The sequence below is a fragment of the Saccopteryx leptura genome, chromosome 9 (genome assembly GCF_036850995.1).
Source record: "Saccopteryx leptura isolate mSacLep1 chromosome 9, mSacLep1_pri_phased_curated, whole genome shotgun sequence".
NCBI classification, from domain to species: Eukaryota; Metazoa; Chordata; class Mammalia; order Chiroptera; family Emballonuridae; genus Saccopteryx; species Saccopteryx leptura.
Genome location: NC_089511.1, coordinates 1816344 through 1833814, shown reverse-complemented (window position 1 = coordinate 1833814; position 17471 = coordinate 1816344). Strand labels below are relative to the sequence as shown.

At 56.9% G+C, this 17471-nt stretch overlaps 1 protein-coding gene across 4 annotated transcripts in view; it reads left to right on the top strand.

Moving 5' to 3' along the window:
- ZNF536 (zinc finger protein 536) overlaps positions 1–17471 on the top strand; it is a 390408-nt gene that overhangs the window by 234850 nt on the left and 138087 nt on the right. For all 4 annotated transcript variants that reach the window (XM_066349577.1, XM_066349576.1, XM_066349578.1 and 1 more), the window contains exon 4: positions 12785–12937. In XM_066349577.1, coding sequence (XP_066205674.1) covers positions 12785–12937 — 153 coding nt within the window. The remainder of the gene's footprint in view (positions 1–12784; positions 12938–17471) is intronic.

The window sequence follows — 17471 nt, the reverse complement described above, 5'->3', positions numbered from 1 at the left end:
AGGAACATACGTGTGGCCGCTGTTTTCCTCAGGCCCCGACACCCAGTGGGAGGGACCGAGCCAGGACAGTCGGCCGGGAGTGCTGCCCCCACTGCCCACCCACGTCGGGCAGGGGTCCGGGCGCCCCCCCGAGCTGCGTGCTCCCTCCCCTCTCCCTGTTACCTCAGTCCCCACCACTCCAGGGCCTCCTCCCCGCCCCCGCGTACTGGCCTCAGAGGGACGTGTGGAGCTGGTCTCCTGTCTAGGAGCGTCCTGAGGGCCAGCGGCAGGTGCGCTGAGCCCGCCTCCGTGTGTCCCAGCCCCGGAGGCTGGTGTCACTGTGCCAGGCAGACATGACCGCCCAGCGTCCCCGGTAGGCCGTGGGGCTCCGGCTCGGAGGTGCCAGGGGCACAGGGCGGCCGCCTGTGGTCAGAGCTCCTACGGGGACTCATCCTGCTGGCTGTCACCTGTGTTGTGAGTATTCAGGCCCTGGTGGGGGCGGGAAACACCAGTGGGGGGCCCACCAGACGTGTCCTCTCAGTGGGTCTGCACAGGGTGTGGGGGCCGTTGTTCCTGCTTCTCGGACAGTGGGGGCGGCCAGGCAGGCAAGGAAGGCTTCCCCAGCACACCGCCCCTGGGGCCTGGCTGGAACCCGGAGCCGGTGGTCGGTCCCAAAGCCAGTGCCTCTGCCCCCGGCTGCCACCGTGCCTCTGCAAGCCTCACGCCCTCCGGCTCCCAAACACGCAGGTTCACTGTGACGGTGCCGTACGCAACGCGACGAACGTGGAAACGACAGGTCGTGAGGTCAGTGGTTTGATCGGTCAGGCGCACGGCTCAGGTTCCAGCTCAGACCTTGCGGCACGGAGGTCTCGGTGTTTTGAAGAGCAGAGCGCGGAGCTGTTCCCTGTGGGTCGGGCTGGCTCCGAGGGGCCTGGGGGCCTTGCAGACACGGGGGTCCGGCCCTCAGCCCCCTGCGTCCCGAGCAGGGCTCCCTGTTGTTGCCTCTCTGCCGGGGGCTCCTGTGAGGACGGTCCTCTTGCTTCCTCGTCCCTGGTCAAGCTTCCTTTAGACTCGTCGTGGTCGTCGGAGGGACCCCCAGAGCCCGAAACGTTTCCTCTGAGAAACTTGCCAACATTTGATACTTTTCATCTGTGATCAAAGGAAGTGAGAGCCGACTTGACCTCCCCTTAGAAGCCGCTACCCCGGAAGCCAGTCCTGCCGGAGCTATAGGGTCAGTCTGTTTATTCCCAACTTCTTCCCGCACCGTGCATTCACGCGTGCGGTGGGTGATTGTGGTCGGACATCCACTCTGTGCTCGACGTGTGGGGGAAGCTCTCAGCCTTGTCCCCTGCCAGTCACAGACGGAAGGAAAGCGGGTGTGTCAGAGGGACAAACTCCAGACCCTTTACCTGGCCAGAGACGCTCGTGGGGGCCCACTCAGGACGTGACCAGAGCTCTCTGAGGTCTATTACACAGCCTCATTTGTGGAGAAGAGTCACCCCGTGGACATCAGAGGGAAACAGAATGGCCTGTTACCAACTATCAAGAATAAATTCAGGCTCTTGCCAATCTCTCCAAGGGGGGAACGGTGAAAGCTCGGCTCAAGTGTCACAGTCCTATGGGCCGAAGGCTGAAGTCCTCTGCCCGTCCAGTGGCCTGGGGCGTCGCCTAGCCAGGACGCACACGCTGACCGGGCCAGTCCATTCCCCGGGGCATTCGGCTCTGGCTCTGTTTGACCTGCAAGGACCAAGACAGTGGACAGTGGTGTGTCCTTGGCTGCTGTGGCCCTGAGCCAAAGGCCAAAGGGTCTTGTCCTTTGGTGGTCCACCAGCCGGGCAACAAGTTTCTAGAACGGCCTATGCTCTGTGATGGGCAGAGCTGGACATAGATTTTTGTTGTTGTGTTGTTTGGCTAATTTTTCTATGTCAACAAAAGTATTCATTACTACAACGTATGGAAGAGTTCAGCATTATTTCTTTAAAAAAAAAAATTCAAATCTTGATCCCACAATAGCATTGCTCCAATAAATGCTCCCCGATGGGAAGGCCTGGCCACCTTCGTTCAGCGCCAACATGGCAGTGACTGTGCAAGCTGGCAGTTGACACTTGTTTCCTGCCGCTGTTTACTCTTCAATAAAAAATGCATATTTACCATAGCAACCCCGGGATCACGTGGGGCCTCTAACTCGGAGTCGCTTCTTAAAGAAACACACACATGCTAATGAGGCATGCTTTTTTTCAGAGGCAAACAACAACAACAAAAAAATGTATTCTTTCTCAGGAAGCCCTCTTTCCTGGGATTTAATGCTAATAAACACGTCATCTTTATAGAATCATTTTTGTCCCATGCCTTAAATTTTAGGACGTTCGTTCTGGAAATAAAAAAAAATAAAATAAATAAAACCAGTCTTAGAGGGGACTTTTATTTATCTGGATGGCTCGCTGGTTACTCATCTCTAGTACAGTTCCCTGTGTGTTTCTGTGTTTACACAGGCACGTGTGTACATATATTATATATATAATATATAATATATTTCTAGCGGCGGCCGTTAGTGCCCTGTGAGAGGAGTTGGGTGCCGTTGCTAATGACCTGCAGCTTCTTCGGTGGTTAAAGATTGTCGTGCGTGCGCAGTGCCGTGGCGGCCTCAACTGCTTCTCACTGTTAGCCTGGGAGACGTGCCTGGGTCTTCGGGGCTCCGGGGGGACCCCTCCCAGCGGGGCTTTCCGGGGAGGAGCGTGCCTGCCCCGCCCCATGCCGGACCTCGTGCGCGTGTACGTCTGGTTCCACCGCGGAGCTGGCGGGGTGTGGCGTGTGCTCCGGCCACAGGTCTCCGCTGTCTCCGCCACAGCGCCGTCCTCCTCGCACAGAACGCGTACCTTTGGCAGGATTCACGCTAAAATAAAAGCCGCCACAAATTGGGTGTGTTTGGCACCAGGCACCGTGCGCGACTGAATTGTGCCCGCGGTGCAGGTGAGGAAACCGAGCCTCGGAGAGCTCAGGCCGTTCCCCCAGGTTTGCGCTCCCCCAAGTCGGCGGAGCTTGGTTCTGACCTTTGAGCTACAGACACTTTCCGCTTAACCTGGAATTTAAACCCTTCCATCCATCCTTACCCAGGGAGGGGGACGAGACGGAACAGCCTTCCGAGCAGGGGCAGCCAGCACGGCGAGCCTAGAAGTCCCCCCCTCCCCCCGCCTGGGTGTCCTAGAGGCTTAGGGAGCATCCCACCGCGGTTCTCACCGGTGCCAGGCGACCGTGTTGGAGCCAGGTCCGCGTCCCTGCGGGGCACCCTGGCGGGCTGGGACCAGGTGAATTGTTAAAGTCGCTTTTCAGCCACATGCAGACAATCTGAAAACCGGGAACATAGTGTGACTCTGTTCTGCTCAGGGGCTTGGGGTGTGGGAATCTGACTGTGAAGCGAGTCAGGGGCTTTCCGGGGCAGAGAGGCATTGTGACCCGACATTGGAGGAGACGGTCCCCCGGACCCCACGCCCGGGCCAGCCAATCTGTCCACACCGTGTCCATGACCATCCCAATCTGTCACGCAAGCCTGCATGCTGCCTTAATAGATTATTTAAAATGGTGCGTGTGCCTCCCGTGTAACCTCGTCAGCCCGGACTCTACGTAAACACAGGCCTCCGACGGTGGGGGGCAGGGAGGGAGGGGGCGTAATGGCTTATCATGTATCTCTGCTCCCGACGCTTTTATAAAAGAGTATGTATTATGTATGGTGTGACCTTCAAATGTCAGGAGTGTGTTGTGCAGTAAACTGTCAATATTTGTGGTTATAAGGTACTAGGTGACTTTTACCATAATTGGAACGGCTATATTAAAAGCCCGGATCCCTCAGCTGGTTCAAGAGAAAGACGCAGGCTGACTGGCGTTCATCGGGGACTTGCCTTCTGCCAGCGATTAAATGAAAGATATCGCAAGGTGCTTAAGATGTCTTCTTTGTTTAAAAAAGAGAATGGCAAAACCTCTCCCCCCCCGGAGGAGGGAGTGGGGGGGCGGTTGGGGACATATCTGCAGACCATCCATCCCCTCGTGTGTGTGTGTGTGTGTGTGTGTGTGTCTCTCTCTCTCTCTCTCTCTCTCTCTCTCTCTCTCTCTCTCGACGTGCGGGCTCCCAGGAGGAGGACCCGGCCCCACCGGCTGTGGCCACGGACCAGGTTATTTTCACAAGCTCTCTCCAGCCTGTCTCAGGGCCATTTAGGGAAGGGTCCCTGAAACACCTGGCAGTCAGACCCCCTCGGCCTTCCCCCCACCCCCACCCCACCCCTAAAAAGAGTCTGTATGTTATCTTAAGAGGATCTTGAAAACTATAGGTTTTATTTTTTGGTTTTTTTTTTTTAAGAAAATAAATTACGCAGGAATCTTTTGGGAATTTCTGCTTTATTGAAAGTAAAAGCTTTTGTAGTTGTCTCTTTTTTTGTCTTTTAAAGAAAGGGGTAAGCCCTGGCCGGTTGGCTCAGCGGTAGAGCGTCTGCCTAGCGTGCGGAGGACCCGGGTTCGATTCCCGGCCAGGGCACACAGGAGAAGCGCCCATCTGCTTCTCCACCCCTCCCCCTCTCCTTCCTCTCTGTCTCTCTCTTCCCCTCCTGCAGCCAAGGCTCCATTGGAGCAAAGATGGCCCGGGCGCTGGGGATGGCTCTGTGGCCTCTGCCTCAGGCACTAGAGTGGCTCTGGTCGCAACATGGCGACGCCCAGGATGGGCAGAGCATCGCCCCCTGGTGGGCAGAGCGTCGCCCCCTGGTGGGCGTGCTGGGTGGATCCTGGTCGGGCGCATGCGGGAGTCTGTCTGACTGTCTCTCCCTGTTTCCAGAAAAATGAAAAAAAAAAAAAAAAAAAAAAAAGTATGAAAAAGGGAAGGGACCCCAAGTATTTCGCCATAACGACGAGAGTAATTGGGGTGTGGGTTACTTTACACGTATCCGTTTTCCTCCACCCTGCTGCTGATCAGTGGCTGGATGTCCTCTCATGATGGCGAGGTGTCTGTTTCTAGAGAGGAAGTGGGTATACAGGAACCTGCCACAGTGACCCCCCGTCTTCTAGCTACCTCGTCTGTGGCTCCTTCCACCTGGGAGGGGAGAGAACTCGAGACATCCCGAGGCCACCTCCTCCAGAAAGCCCCCCGGGCACCCCTGCCCCCCTGCCCCCCTGCCCGCCCTGCTGGCATCACACCGCAGTCCCGGGAGGTGCTGAGCAGGTTGGGGCATTTCTGGTGTTTTGCTGGTGGGTGGAGCCAGGCCCCCCGCGCCCCGAGGCTGCTTGTGACAGCTCCCCTCTCGCCCTCAGAACTGAGCTTGGCAGAGTCTGCATTCTGACGTGCTTGTCTCCTTTGATTTATTTACTGAAAAACGTATGCACAGTCTTTTTTTTTAAAGCATGAATTGAGCACCCACCCTGAGCTGGGTGACTGCCGCGTGCAGGGACGTAATGCCACACAGCAGTAAAGGGCCCCCATCCGCACAGAGCTCGCGTTCTGGGGAAGGGGACAGGCGGGGGCAGACAGGTACATAGGGCAGAGTGTGTGGAGCGTGGTGGCCAGCACCACGGAGGAGCAGAGCAGAGAGAGCGGCTGGGACCGGGAGCTGGAGAGCCGCCCTCAGACAGTGATGTGGTCAGGGGATGCCTCTCAGAACAGGTGTGTTTGGAGGGTCCCCAGGGCGGGGCAGCTGGCACCAAGCCCCAGGGTGGAAACTAGCTAGGAGGTTTGAGGGGAGGAGACAAGGTGGGTGGGTGCTGAGGACGTCAGGGGTCCCAATGAGGTCAGGGCAGTAGCGAGTCCACTTGGGCAGGAGATTAATGACCATGGGACTTAAAAGCACCTGCCCACAGCTGGCCCGAGGGAGCCAGAACCCCAGAACGACAGCAGATGTCTGTCCACGGCCAGGTCACAGTATGCTGAAGGGAGGAGGCCCCATGTGTGGCCCCAGCCCCAGTGGGGGTCCCGCATTCTCCCCGACAGTTAAGATAGGGCTCTGGGCTTGGTCAAACCAGAAACACATTTGGCCCACAGGCTTGACTGTGGAACCCTTGTGTATTTTAAGGGAAATTTAATCCATGTGTTTCTGATTCATTTTCACTTAACTCATCAAAATGTTGCTTTAGAGAAGCTATTTGAGATCCTAGTATCTTACATTTTCCCTCCAAACTGTAGCCTTTTTATGACCTATTTCCCCAATTCCCGAAATCCTATCTCGCCAAAAGCAAAAACACACATTTTAGAGTTTGGGTCAAAGGTGAAAAAAAGGCAACCATAGCGAACACCCCAGCTGTTCACCTCTGTGCCTGGACGTCCAGTCAGCTCAGACGCTTGGGGTCCCCCCCCCCCGTGAGCCCAACCCAGGCCCCATCCTGAGACCCAAAGGGAAGCTGGCCATTGCCTTCTCCTCAGTGGACAAAAATCTCTCTCTTTAAACAAACACTTTTGCCAATCCATATTAATGCTTGACTGTTTAACATGACTATATATGGCCATCTTAAATCTGGGGACTTTTGATGAAATGACAGAGACCCCAAATTAACACTAATCCAGGGCGTGCCTTCCAAGAATTAAGTGGAATTGTTTACAGTGATGTTACAATTTTTATGCATGCCATTAACTTAAAATCACTTTTTGAAAATAAAAGGAATTCCTCACTAAGAATCTCTACCACAGGAAACGATTGTTTCATTCATACTATTACTCTTAAAGTTTTCAAAATTAGGGAAACTGTTAAGCTTTTAAAAGGAACTATGCGTTCTTTTGGGCTTTCTCCAACATGTCCGTTATTTCTTCTCCCCTGAGAAGATCTTAAACCGCTGGGATATGTGGGCAAAGACATTAAAAAAGATGTAATTTTTTGGTGCCCAGCTCACCCCTTCGACTCCTGAATAGTTTTTTTTTAAATAATGCTTTGAGATGCAGATATTTGTGGTGTTCCCTGCATAAGGCACCTTCAGAATTAATCTCAAAATTCATCTAAAAAATGTATTTACTGTTATATAAGAAATGACATGAAAATTAAAATACCATGGCATTTTAGTTATAAAGTAATAAACGCTAAGGTATATAGACAGCTGCTACCTTACACAGGTAAGGTTGCTGGGAAAACTCTCCATTCACTGCATGGAGTCATCACCATCACCATTACCATAATCATCACCACCATCACCATTATCATCTTCATAATCACCATCATCACCATCCCCACCACCATCATCATCATCACCACCTCCACCATCACCATTACCACCATCACCATCACCATTACCACTATCACCACCATCGCCGTCATCACCATCAACATCACCATCATCACCATCAACATCACCATCATCACCACCATCATCATCATCACCACCTCCACCATCACCATCACCATTACCACTATCACCACCATCGCCGTCATCACCATCAACATCACCATCATCACCATCAACATCACCATCACCACCATCACCATCATCACTACCATCACCATCATCACCACCAGGGGTCCTCAAACTTTTTATATAGGGGGTCAGTTCACTGTCCCTCAGACTATTGGAGGGCTGGACCATAAAAAAAACTATGAACAAATCCCTATGTACACTGCACATGTCTTATTTTAAAGTAAAAAAACAAAACAGTAACAAATACAATATTTAAAATAAAGAACAAGTAAATTTAAGTCAACAAACTGATCAGTATTTCAATGGGAACTTTGGGTCTGCTTTTGGCTAATGACATGATCAATATCCGGTTCCATATTTGTCACTGCTAGCCATAACAAGTGATATGACGTGCTTCTGGAGCTGTGACATGCGTCCTGCATCTCCGGAAGTAGTACTGTACGTGAGCACCGCCGTGCTTTGCGGAGCCACCACATACAGTACTCACTGACCAATGAAAGAGGTGCCCCTTCTAGAAGTGCGGTGGGGGCTGGATAAATGGCCTCAGGGGGCTGCAGTTTGGAGACCCCTGATCACCACCATCACCATCATCATCACCATCACCACCATTACCATCATCACCACCATCACCACCGTTACCACCGTCATCACCGTCATCACCATCAACATCACCATCACCACCGTCACCATCATCACCAACATCACCGTCATCACCATCAACATCACCATCATCACCACCATCACCATCATCACCACCATCACCACCATCATCACCATCTCCATCAACATCACCATCAACATCACCATATTATCAACATCATCGTCACCATCATCTCCATCACCACCACCACCACCAACATCCTTGTTATAACAGTTTTAAGTGGAAATCTTTTCTGCTGTCCTGTGGGTGTGAGCAGGGTAAGGCCGCCTGGCAGGGTGCCCTGAGAACTGAGAATACATGCACGATGTAAAGAGAAGCCTCTTGCTTCTGTGATTTGGTCTCTCTCTGGCCCTTATTCCCCGAGTCACTCTGTGCATCCGTAGGGTGGCCTGGACCACTGGGATCAGTGCCGACCTCGCCGGAAGAACGCCAGCTCCTCTCCGTCAGCTCCTGAGCCCCTCCTGTGATGACAGATCTCCAGCTCTCCCTATTTTAACAGAACCAAGATATTTTTATCATTCATGCAAAGTCGGGTGGGGCCAGCTCCTGTCCATCTGGTGACGGAGTGACTCAGGCGGCCACTGCTGTGTGATTCTGCCACCTCTACGTTTGTGCGGAGAGGTTGCCAGAACCGGGAAGGGGAGGCAGGAGGTTCTCTCTGCTTGGCATCACCTCCCGCCACAGGCCAGAGCGAGTCAGCAGGGTAAAGCAGGGGCACGTGGAGGTTCAGGAGTACTAACTGTCCCTTCCTAGGCCCTCTCTCCAGCCTCTGGGTGGCTTGGAACGGCCCAGCACAGCAGGACTACAGGACTCACGTTCCCTGGGCCACATGAAACCACGTCCTGGGTGGGGTGAAGGGATCTGCCCAGCACAGCCTGGTGTTCGGAACCCAGACGGAAAGTATCCCCCTACCTCCTGGCGAACAAGCCTATTTTAAATGTGTGCTGAAGGAGCCTCGTCTTTAAAGATTACCTGGGGGCAAAATGTGCCCTAAGCTACAGCATTATTTTATAAACCACGTTTCATACTTCGGACACACAGTTTGGTTAGGATGTCATAAGACACTGCTGTTGGTGTGCAGCAGGGACAGCTGCTGCCGGACGGCTTCAGACAGTCGCTAAGCGCGTTCACTGGGCCTAGGCTGCAACTTCAGGTCCTCCTGTCTTTCTAAGTGTCCGGTACAACCAGCTGTGGTTCTGGTAATGACGAAGGGCCTCAGGACCCTTGGCCATACTTAGGCCACGCCTGCTACTCAGCCTGGCCTGCGGCAGCGGGCTGGGTGGGGCTTCCACCCTCCCCTGAGGGTCCAGAGCAGGCTGTGCTGTAAGGTCACGTGGTGCAGGCCTTCGCGGAGTCCTCTCTGGGGGTTGTCACGAGCACACGGAGGTGTGGGAGGCACGGCAGAATGAGGGGTGTCAGCTGTCTGACATCGCCCACTAACGTCGTATTCCGGAGATGCACTGTGAAATGATTGGGTCTGTCTTCTGTTTTTCAGCACACACCCCCAGCTGGTGGGGACAGGCGAGAGCTGGCAGGGTTTCGGTACCTGTGACCGCCCCCTGTTCTGGGCGGACCCTCGGGAAGGGTGGCCCAAGCAGCTGGTTCCCTGGGGAGTCTTAGTCGCTGTTCCCTACACGGTTCCACCCCTGAGGAGTGGATCCCACGTGGTTGAGGAGGGTCAAGACAAGAATGGGGGTCCCGGGAGTTTTTCCCTCACCATTTTGCCATCAGGCGGGGCCCAGAGCACCTGGCTGAGGCTGGTGGGCACGGAGATGGGGTACAGAGTGCCAGGGCCACTCCGGCCTCCAGGAGCCGGCGGGACCGTCCATCCCGTCTATACAGACGCAGGTCTGAGGCCGGCCTCTGTCCACATGTCCCCCTTCCTTCCCCAGAGCTCTTGGAGAAGGTGTCCAATGGTAGGGAAGGAATACTCAGGTTGTGGGAAAAGACATTTCTTAAAAAAGCTCCAACCAACCCACAGACGGTCTGATAAAGGATCAGAGCTATAGCATTTAAAAGGCTTCCTCCTCTCCGCCCCTGGCGTGCTGGAGGGGCTGGGGACAGGCGGTCTGTCTGTAACTGGAACCATGGCTGCTTCCCTGGCCGGGGTGCGAGCGGGGCTGCAGGCCAAGCCTCGGGCCTCCGTCCTGCGGCACCCTGCAGAAGGACAGCGGTCAGCACCCCACACAGGTGGACAAGGAGTCAGGCAGCCATGTTTTGCCCTTTGGGTGTCGTGGGCGCTCGGTGGGCTGAGCCATGGTGAGCACAGGGTGCTGGCCAGTCCCCCGCGCGAGGCCCGGCCCAGTGTCCTCAGCCGTCGCTGTGCTTGGCTCGCCGCCTCTATGGACGCTTCCTGGGACCACCCACAATCCCCTTCATCGTCTCTCGGAGTTTGTTTTTCTAGTTGGATTTAGTCTAAGAGTAAACGCCATAGCCCTTCTGGCCCTCCAAAAAAAAAAAAAGACATTTCTGTGTAAAGCGAAAATTGGATTCTTAAATCTGCAAGAAAAGCTGTTTATCTTAGAAATGTATTCCCTTTATTGGGCCACACATCTCCAGGATGGGAAGATGAAAGGGATGCAGACCCCGCCACCCCTCCAGCGTCTGCTGCCAGGCGCTCACCCACGCCCTGGGAAGCCTTCCGGAGGGTCAGCCCCGCCCTCCTGCTAATCTGTGACCTGCCCTGGGGGGGGGGTTGGCGGGGTTCAGCGAGGGCCGCAGGGAAACCTGTCCCCCACTCTCCGCGCTCCACTCGCCCTTTCTGTTTGACAGCCCTGTTGTGCTGGAGGGGTGGGCTTGGTTGAGGAGGACTTGGGAGCGGTGCCGTGTGCAGACCCGCGGGAATATAGCAGCAGGAGTCCACACCTGCCTCCTCCCCCCCCCCCCCCGAAGCCGACATCCAGGGCACCTGTGCCTGCTTATAACTGGCACCGAGAGCTGTGGGCCCCCGGCTTGAGCGGGGCACCTCCCTGCGGTGCAGTGAGCGCTCACTATTGTTCTGAGCTGATCCTGCCGGCCCACCGACAGGAAGCTGAGCCAGTCTGGGAGACCCGTGCCCGTGATTAGGATGGGGGCGGGCAAGAAGGTGGGTAAGAGGGGGCATTATGGCTGTTTGGCTGTTTAAACCCAGCCTATGGGTGACTTGGTTTGGCACCAGACTGTGGTTCTCCTGGGCTCTTGGGGAACTGGTTCAGGACAAAGGCAGCCACTGGTGAACTCTGCCCGGGGGTGTGGGTGGCCCGCTGGGGCCGCACGTGGGCACGCGCTTGCTGGGACACTGCACATGCTCTCGTGCCCGATGGTCCTCATCCCTCAGCCTGTCCACACTCGCGTGGGACATTCACAAGCCTGGTGCTCGGCAGACTGAGGTCAGCACGGGGCAAACTAGGAGGAAAAAGATGTCGGGTAATCAGACCCTCAGGATGGCTCTCCCAAGTGTGGTCAGAGGAGTGAGGAGACTAGGATTAGGGTGAGCCCTCCAAGAACTTTTCCAGGGTGACGGTGTCATCGTGTGTAGTCAGGACGCAGGCCATGCCGGAGTGTTTCCACGCCTGCTCTGCGCACACGTCCCAATGAGAATGAAGTGTGTTTCCCTTCATCCTGCTTACGGCCTAGAAGTTGGTCCCTTTTGGATGCAAGCAGCAAACACCAGTGACCAGAATCACAGAATAAAGGTCCATTTGCATTTTCCATGGTTTGCAAGGTACAAATCTTGTTTATTCTGCGCTCTGCAGAGCCCACAGGTCTGTCGTTACCCCAGAAGGTCCCCTAATTCTCACAGTGGTTCTATCATGGGGCCCTGGGGTGGGGCAGAGGCCTCAGCTAGCCGAGCAAGGACCCTACTGGCCTCCGGGACTCGGAGTCTGTGCAGCTCTCCCGCCCTGCTTCTCCGACTCGGGTGTTGCAACAATGTTGCTTGCAAACCCTGGGATGTTTCCACAGTTGTATTTACTGTTTAGTCCGAACATTTCTGCGCCAAAGTCCGCCACATTGTAAATGTTACTCTGTGTCCTGATGGCTTGGGTTATGCAAGAAATAACAGCCGGCTGATCGACACTTTGCAGACAGAGTCGGCAAGTTGCGGGCTCCGAGTTTACAGGCGTTTGCAGCTGAGTTTGTCCACGTGACATTGGATCCCTCTCTCTCTCTCTCTCTCTCTCTCTGTTGGTTGCGGGCTGATTGCGGAACTGCGTTTCCAGACTTTTCTTCTCTCTTCCGTGAGATCACAGCAGCCAGCAACATCGACAAGACTACAAGGACGAAATGCTCTATTTGGGATAATTTTCTTTCCTGTCCCAGAATAGCTGTGTGTCTGCATGTCTCCAAGATTCAGCAGAGACACATCTTTTTTTTTTTTTTTTTTTGAGTTTCTGATGACAAATTCTCCAGTGAGTCCATATTATATATTAACCAGATTCTACAAACACCAACATTTTTTAAAATTTTTTTGGGAAGAAGAAAAAAAAAACTATTTAATAGGAGCTCAGCAAAAGAAGAAATCCAGCCAGCTGCTGACACAGCTGTTTCTTTTCTTGTTTAATTCAGTTCAATATAAAGGTACCATATGCCACTTAAAACGACGATAGGAGAGATGAAATAATTTTAGAGAATAACAAGAAAATACATGAATTGTCAGCATTCTGTCAGGTTTAAAGAATGAAATAGACAGGTGTGGTATTGACATGTTTAACTTTGTGTGGTGTTAGCAGTTCTGGTGCGAACAACGCGTGACATGTGCTAACGTGACGTGCGAACGTTTCCCCGCTGCAGACATCGGCGAGGAGGCGGGGAGACCGGCCGGCGTCCAGCCGCCCGCGCTGCTTCGGGACAGGAGCCTGGGCTCGGCCATGAAGGATTGCCCGTACTGTGGGAAGACCTTCCGGACATCCCACCACCTCAAGGTGCATCTGAGAATACACACAGGTAAGCGGCCGGGCGGCATGCGGGGGCGCGGCTCGGAGGGGGCCCGGGACACCCCGCCCCTGCCCCGGGTCTCCTGGGGCCGGTGTGCACACCGCGGTGTGTGTCCGTGCATCATGGTCACCCTCCCGACGGACACGCGGGCCTGCGGTCCAGGCCCTGGTGACCCGAGAGGCCAGGCACTTGGCCGAGCGCTGCTTTCTGATGGAGTGAGGTGGCACGTGCAAACATGGTACCGAGCAGCGGTCTTCCGGGTCGCAGAGCGACGGGAGCCCGGGTCAAACTCTCTTGTGTACGAAAGGGGACGTCACAGCTCCCCGGACATCGTCCGGCCAGGATCAGAGGCCGGCACCGGGGGGGATCAGAGGCCGGCCCCGGGGGGATCAGAGGCCGGCACCGGGGGGGGATCAGAGGCCGGCCCCGGGGGGATCAGAGGCCGGCACCGGGGGGGGGGGGGGATCAGAGGCCGGCACCGGGGGGGATCAGAGGCCGGCCCCGGGGGGTTCAGAGGCCGGCACCGGGGGCAGGGGAATCAGAGGCTGACCCCGGGGGGAATCAGAGGCCGGCCCCGGGGGGATCAGAGGCCGGCACTGGGGGGATCAGAGGCCAGTACCGGGGCACCGGGGGGATCAGAGGCCGGCACCGGGGGGGATCAGAGGCCGGCCCCAGGGGGATCAGAGGCCGGCACCGGGGGGGGGGGGATCAGAGGCCGGCACCGGGGGGGATCAGAGGCCGGCAGCGGGGGGGGGGGCAGGTGGAGGACACGGGAGGGAGGCGGGCAGGTGGCTCTCCTGGGTCTCCTCAAAATAAAAGGCGATGTGCTCATAGCCAGACACGGGGACGGGGGGTGGCTGCTGGCCCCGTCCGGCACCGGCTTGCCCCTGCAGGCGGCAGGCCCGACTCCGTCTCTCTGCCCTGTCTCCACCCCCGTTCTTTCCTGCTTCCCCAGCGGGGGGTGTGGACGTTGCTGGTGGAGGAGAAACATCTGTCTGAGACACGGACACCTCCATTTTCTTTGATTTTTTTCCCCCTGACACTTTATCTATTGGAGTATGAGCTGCTTCAGAGAATAGACAAATATGCCATCTATTTTCAAAAATAATTGTGGTCTGTTTCCCAAGGAATCAATACAGCTCAGGGCTGTGAGGATATGTAGTGATGAGGGCCGCATGTACTGCCTGCGGTGAGAGCCGGGACACCCCTCACCTGGACCCTCCCCTGCTGTGTGGACCCAGTCGCCCTGACACGAGGGGAGCCCCAAGGACGGGCGGCCGTGCGCCCGCAGCTGCAGCTTCGCTCAGCGTGGTCACAGGCCCGCCCATCCGGCCCAAGCTCATCTGTCTCATGGAGTCCTCCCAGGGCCAAAAGCGATCTCCCAAAGCCAGGGTCCACCCATCGCCTGACCTGTGGGATCCGGCCGGCTGGCGCTGCTGATGGCCGTCCTCGGCTGTCCCCAGCCCTCCTGCCTCCTCCTGTCAGCCCGGTGCTCCCGCAGTGGGATGGCATGCCCACCGCCACCGCCACTCAGAAGGCCCTCCTCCTGGGCTGTCACCGTGACCCCGTCCAAGAGACCGGGCCTGACGCCCCATCTGAAACACCCCTCACACCCCCGTTTTGTTTTCCTCATCTACTTCACACTTCCCGAAATTTCCCCGTTCCACTCGGGGGGTTGGGAGAGCGTGAGGCCAGCAGGAGTGCTTGTCCCGTGGACGGCTGTGATTTCCTGTCCCGGGGCCTGCACGAGCACCTTACATGCAGCAGGGGCACGGTGCCTGTGTTTGGACGGCTGTGATTTCCTGTCCCGGGGCCTGCACGAGCACCTTACATGCAGCAGGTGCACGGTGCGTGTGTTTGGAAGGCTGTGATTTCCTGTCCCGGGGCCTGCACGAGCACCTTACATGCAGCAGGTGCACGGTGCGTGTGTTTGGACGGCTGTGATTTCCTGTCCCGGGGCCTGCACGAGCACCTTACATGCAGCAGGGGCACGGTGCCTGTGTTTGGACGGCTGTGATTTCCTGTCCCGGGGCCTGCACGAGCACCTTACATGCAGCAGGGGCACGGTGCCTGTGTTTGGACGGCTGTGATTTCCTGTCCCGGGGCCGGCACGAGCACCTTACATGCAGCAGGTGCACGGTGCGTGTGTTTGGAAGGCTGTGATTTCCTGTCCCAGGGCCTGCACGAGCACCTTACATGCAGCAGGTGCACGGTGCGTGTGTTTGGACGGCTGTGATTTCCTGTCCCGGGGCCTGCACGAGCACCTTACATGCAGCAGGTGCACGGTGCGTGTGTGTGGACGGCTGTGATTTCCTGTCCCGGGGCCTGCACGAGCACCTTACATGCAGCAGGTGCACGGTGCGTGTGTTTGGACGGTTGAATGGTATAGCACAGGTGTGGCTATGTGAGTGACCCTGCTCAGGTGACCCTCACACTGTGCCGGGGCACGGAGGGAGCAGGGGCAGTGGGGCAGATGGCCGCTTCCCGGGACCCTGTGGTCCTGTTGGGAAGGCAGCCTGAACGCCCACAGCCGTGGGGAGCTGTGTGTGGCACCCACTTCTCGCTTGTGGGACCCCCGGCTGCAGACCTGCCCCAGGAGCTCGGGCACTGGCCCCGGATTTCGGCCACCAGGTTCACTTTTTGAAATTTTAGCTCCTGAGAAAGAGGCTTTTTCCAAATTTCTGGGTTGGTTTTTTTTTCTGCTTCACAAACTTCTGAAACTCCCGACCAGGCTGGGCTGCAGACAGATGCATTCTGGAAACTTCCCAGAATAAGGAAGAAAATGAGAGACGCCATGGAAACGTCAGCACCCCCGCCGCCCCGCCCCTGTCCCCAGGCCGCATTTGCGGTGTTTAAAAGGCAGAATGTTAACCAGATAGAGATCAATTTCCTTTCCATCAGAGAACAAAGACGGTGGAAAGTGATTCCACGTGTGAGTGGACCCAGCAGACTGTGCTCTGTGCCCGAAAGTCTGCACAGCAAACAGCCAGGACGGCGGGGTCAGAGCCGGGGTGACACGAGCAATCAGAACCCTGTCTGCAGCCCGTTCACACGGGCCCCCATGGGGGGGTCCCCTTCCCTGTCTAGTGTCTGCATCTTGAGGTGACCTGGCCGGGGACAGCGGTCTGACATAGAATACATGTTTCCAAAGTGCCATCTTCTGAAGTTCTCCTAGATCGGACCCGGAGGAGCACGTCACACTTTGTTATGTAACCAACACGTGTTGACCAGTCGGGATGAGCGGGAGCCGGCCGTGGCCTGTCTCGGACACACTGTCCTCGGGAGAGGTCCTGACTGTGTGACATTGGCGGACAGATGGGGACACGCTCCGTTTTCCTCCCTCCCCGACTCAGTTCCTGCTCTCCGCCCACACCTGTGTATTAGGCAGGTGTGAGGAGCTGTCCCTCAGGTGGTTCTGAGTCCCCTGTGCCCTGGCCGGCCCCGTGCGGTGCTGAGGGGAGGCCCTGGGGACCCTCTGGTTCTGGAGGCTGTCCCAAGCTGGCCCCTGCTGCTCACCTGGGAAGCCTGCTGTTTTGTCCAGTGTGAAACATTATCTTGGGGTGATCAGGACCCGACCGCTGGACATGTGCCACCTGCCTTCCAGAGGAAGGGCTGTGACTCGAGAGCTGGTTGGTCAGTGCGGCTCAGTGAGGAGACGTGGGGGGCGGGAGTGGGGTGTCCGGAGAGACACGGTCCGTGTCAGTGTATCACACGGAATCGCCCGCCTGGTCGTGGGGCTGAGACGTCCTGAGATCAGCCCGCTGGAGATAGGAGAGTGGACTGCACGGACTCAGCCTGAGTCCAGAGGCAGGAGAAGAACAACGTCCCCTTTCTAAGACAGGGACAGCGAGGCCCCTTGCCCAGTGTCCTGCTTGGGGCAGGCCTCCCATGGGCTGGACGAGCCCGCCCACATCCCGGACGGCCGTGGTTTTGCCGGGTCTACCTCTGAAACGTTAATTCCGGAAACGGCCTCTTTACCCAGGTGTCCGGGCACCGCGGGGCCCAGCTAAGCAGACTCGTGCGATGAAGCGTCACAGAAGAGCTTCGCAGACACTCTGCCCTCCCCGGAGGCAGCAGGCGGAGCCGTCCCCGGGGCCACCCTGAGGGCTGGCCTGTCACTCCGTGGTGGGCGGAGCCGTCCCCGGGGACGCCCTGAGGGCTGGCCTGTCACTCTGTGGTGGGCGGAGCCGTCCCCGGGGCCGCCCTGAGGGCTGGCCTGTCACTCCGTGGTGGGCGGAGCCATCCCCGGGCCGCCCTGAGGGCTGGCCTGTCACTCCCTTGTGGGCGGAGCTGTCCCTGGGGCCGCCCTGAGGGCTGGCCCGTCACTCTGTGGTGGGCGGAGCCATCCCCGGGGCCGCCCTGAGGGCTGGCCTGTCACTCCCTTGTGGGCGGAGCTGTCCCTGGGGCCGCCCTGAGGGCTGGCCTGTCACTCCCTTGTGGGCGGAGCTGTCCCTGGGGCCGCCCTGAGGGCTGGCCTGTCACTCTGGTGGGCGGAGCCGTCCCCGGGGCGCCCTGAGGGCTGGCCTGTCACTCCCTCATGGGC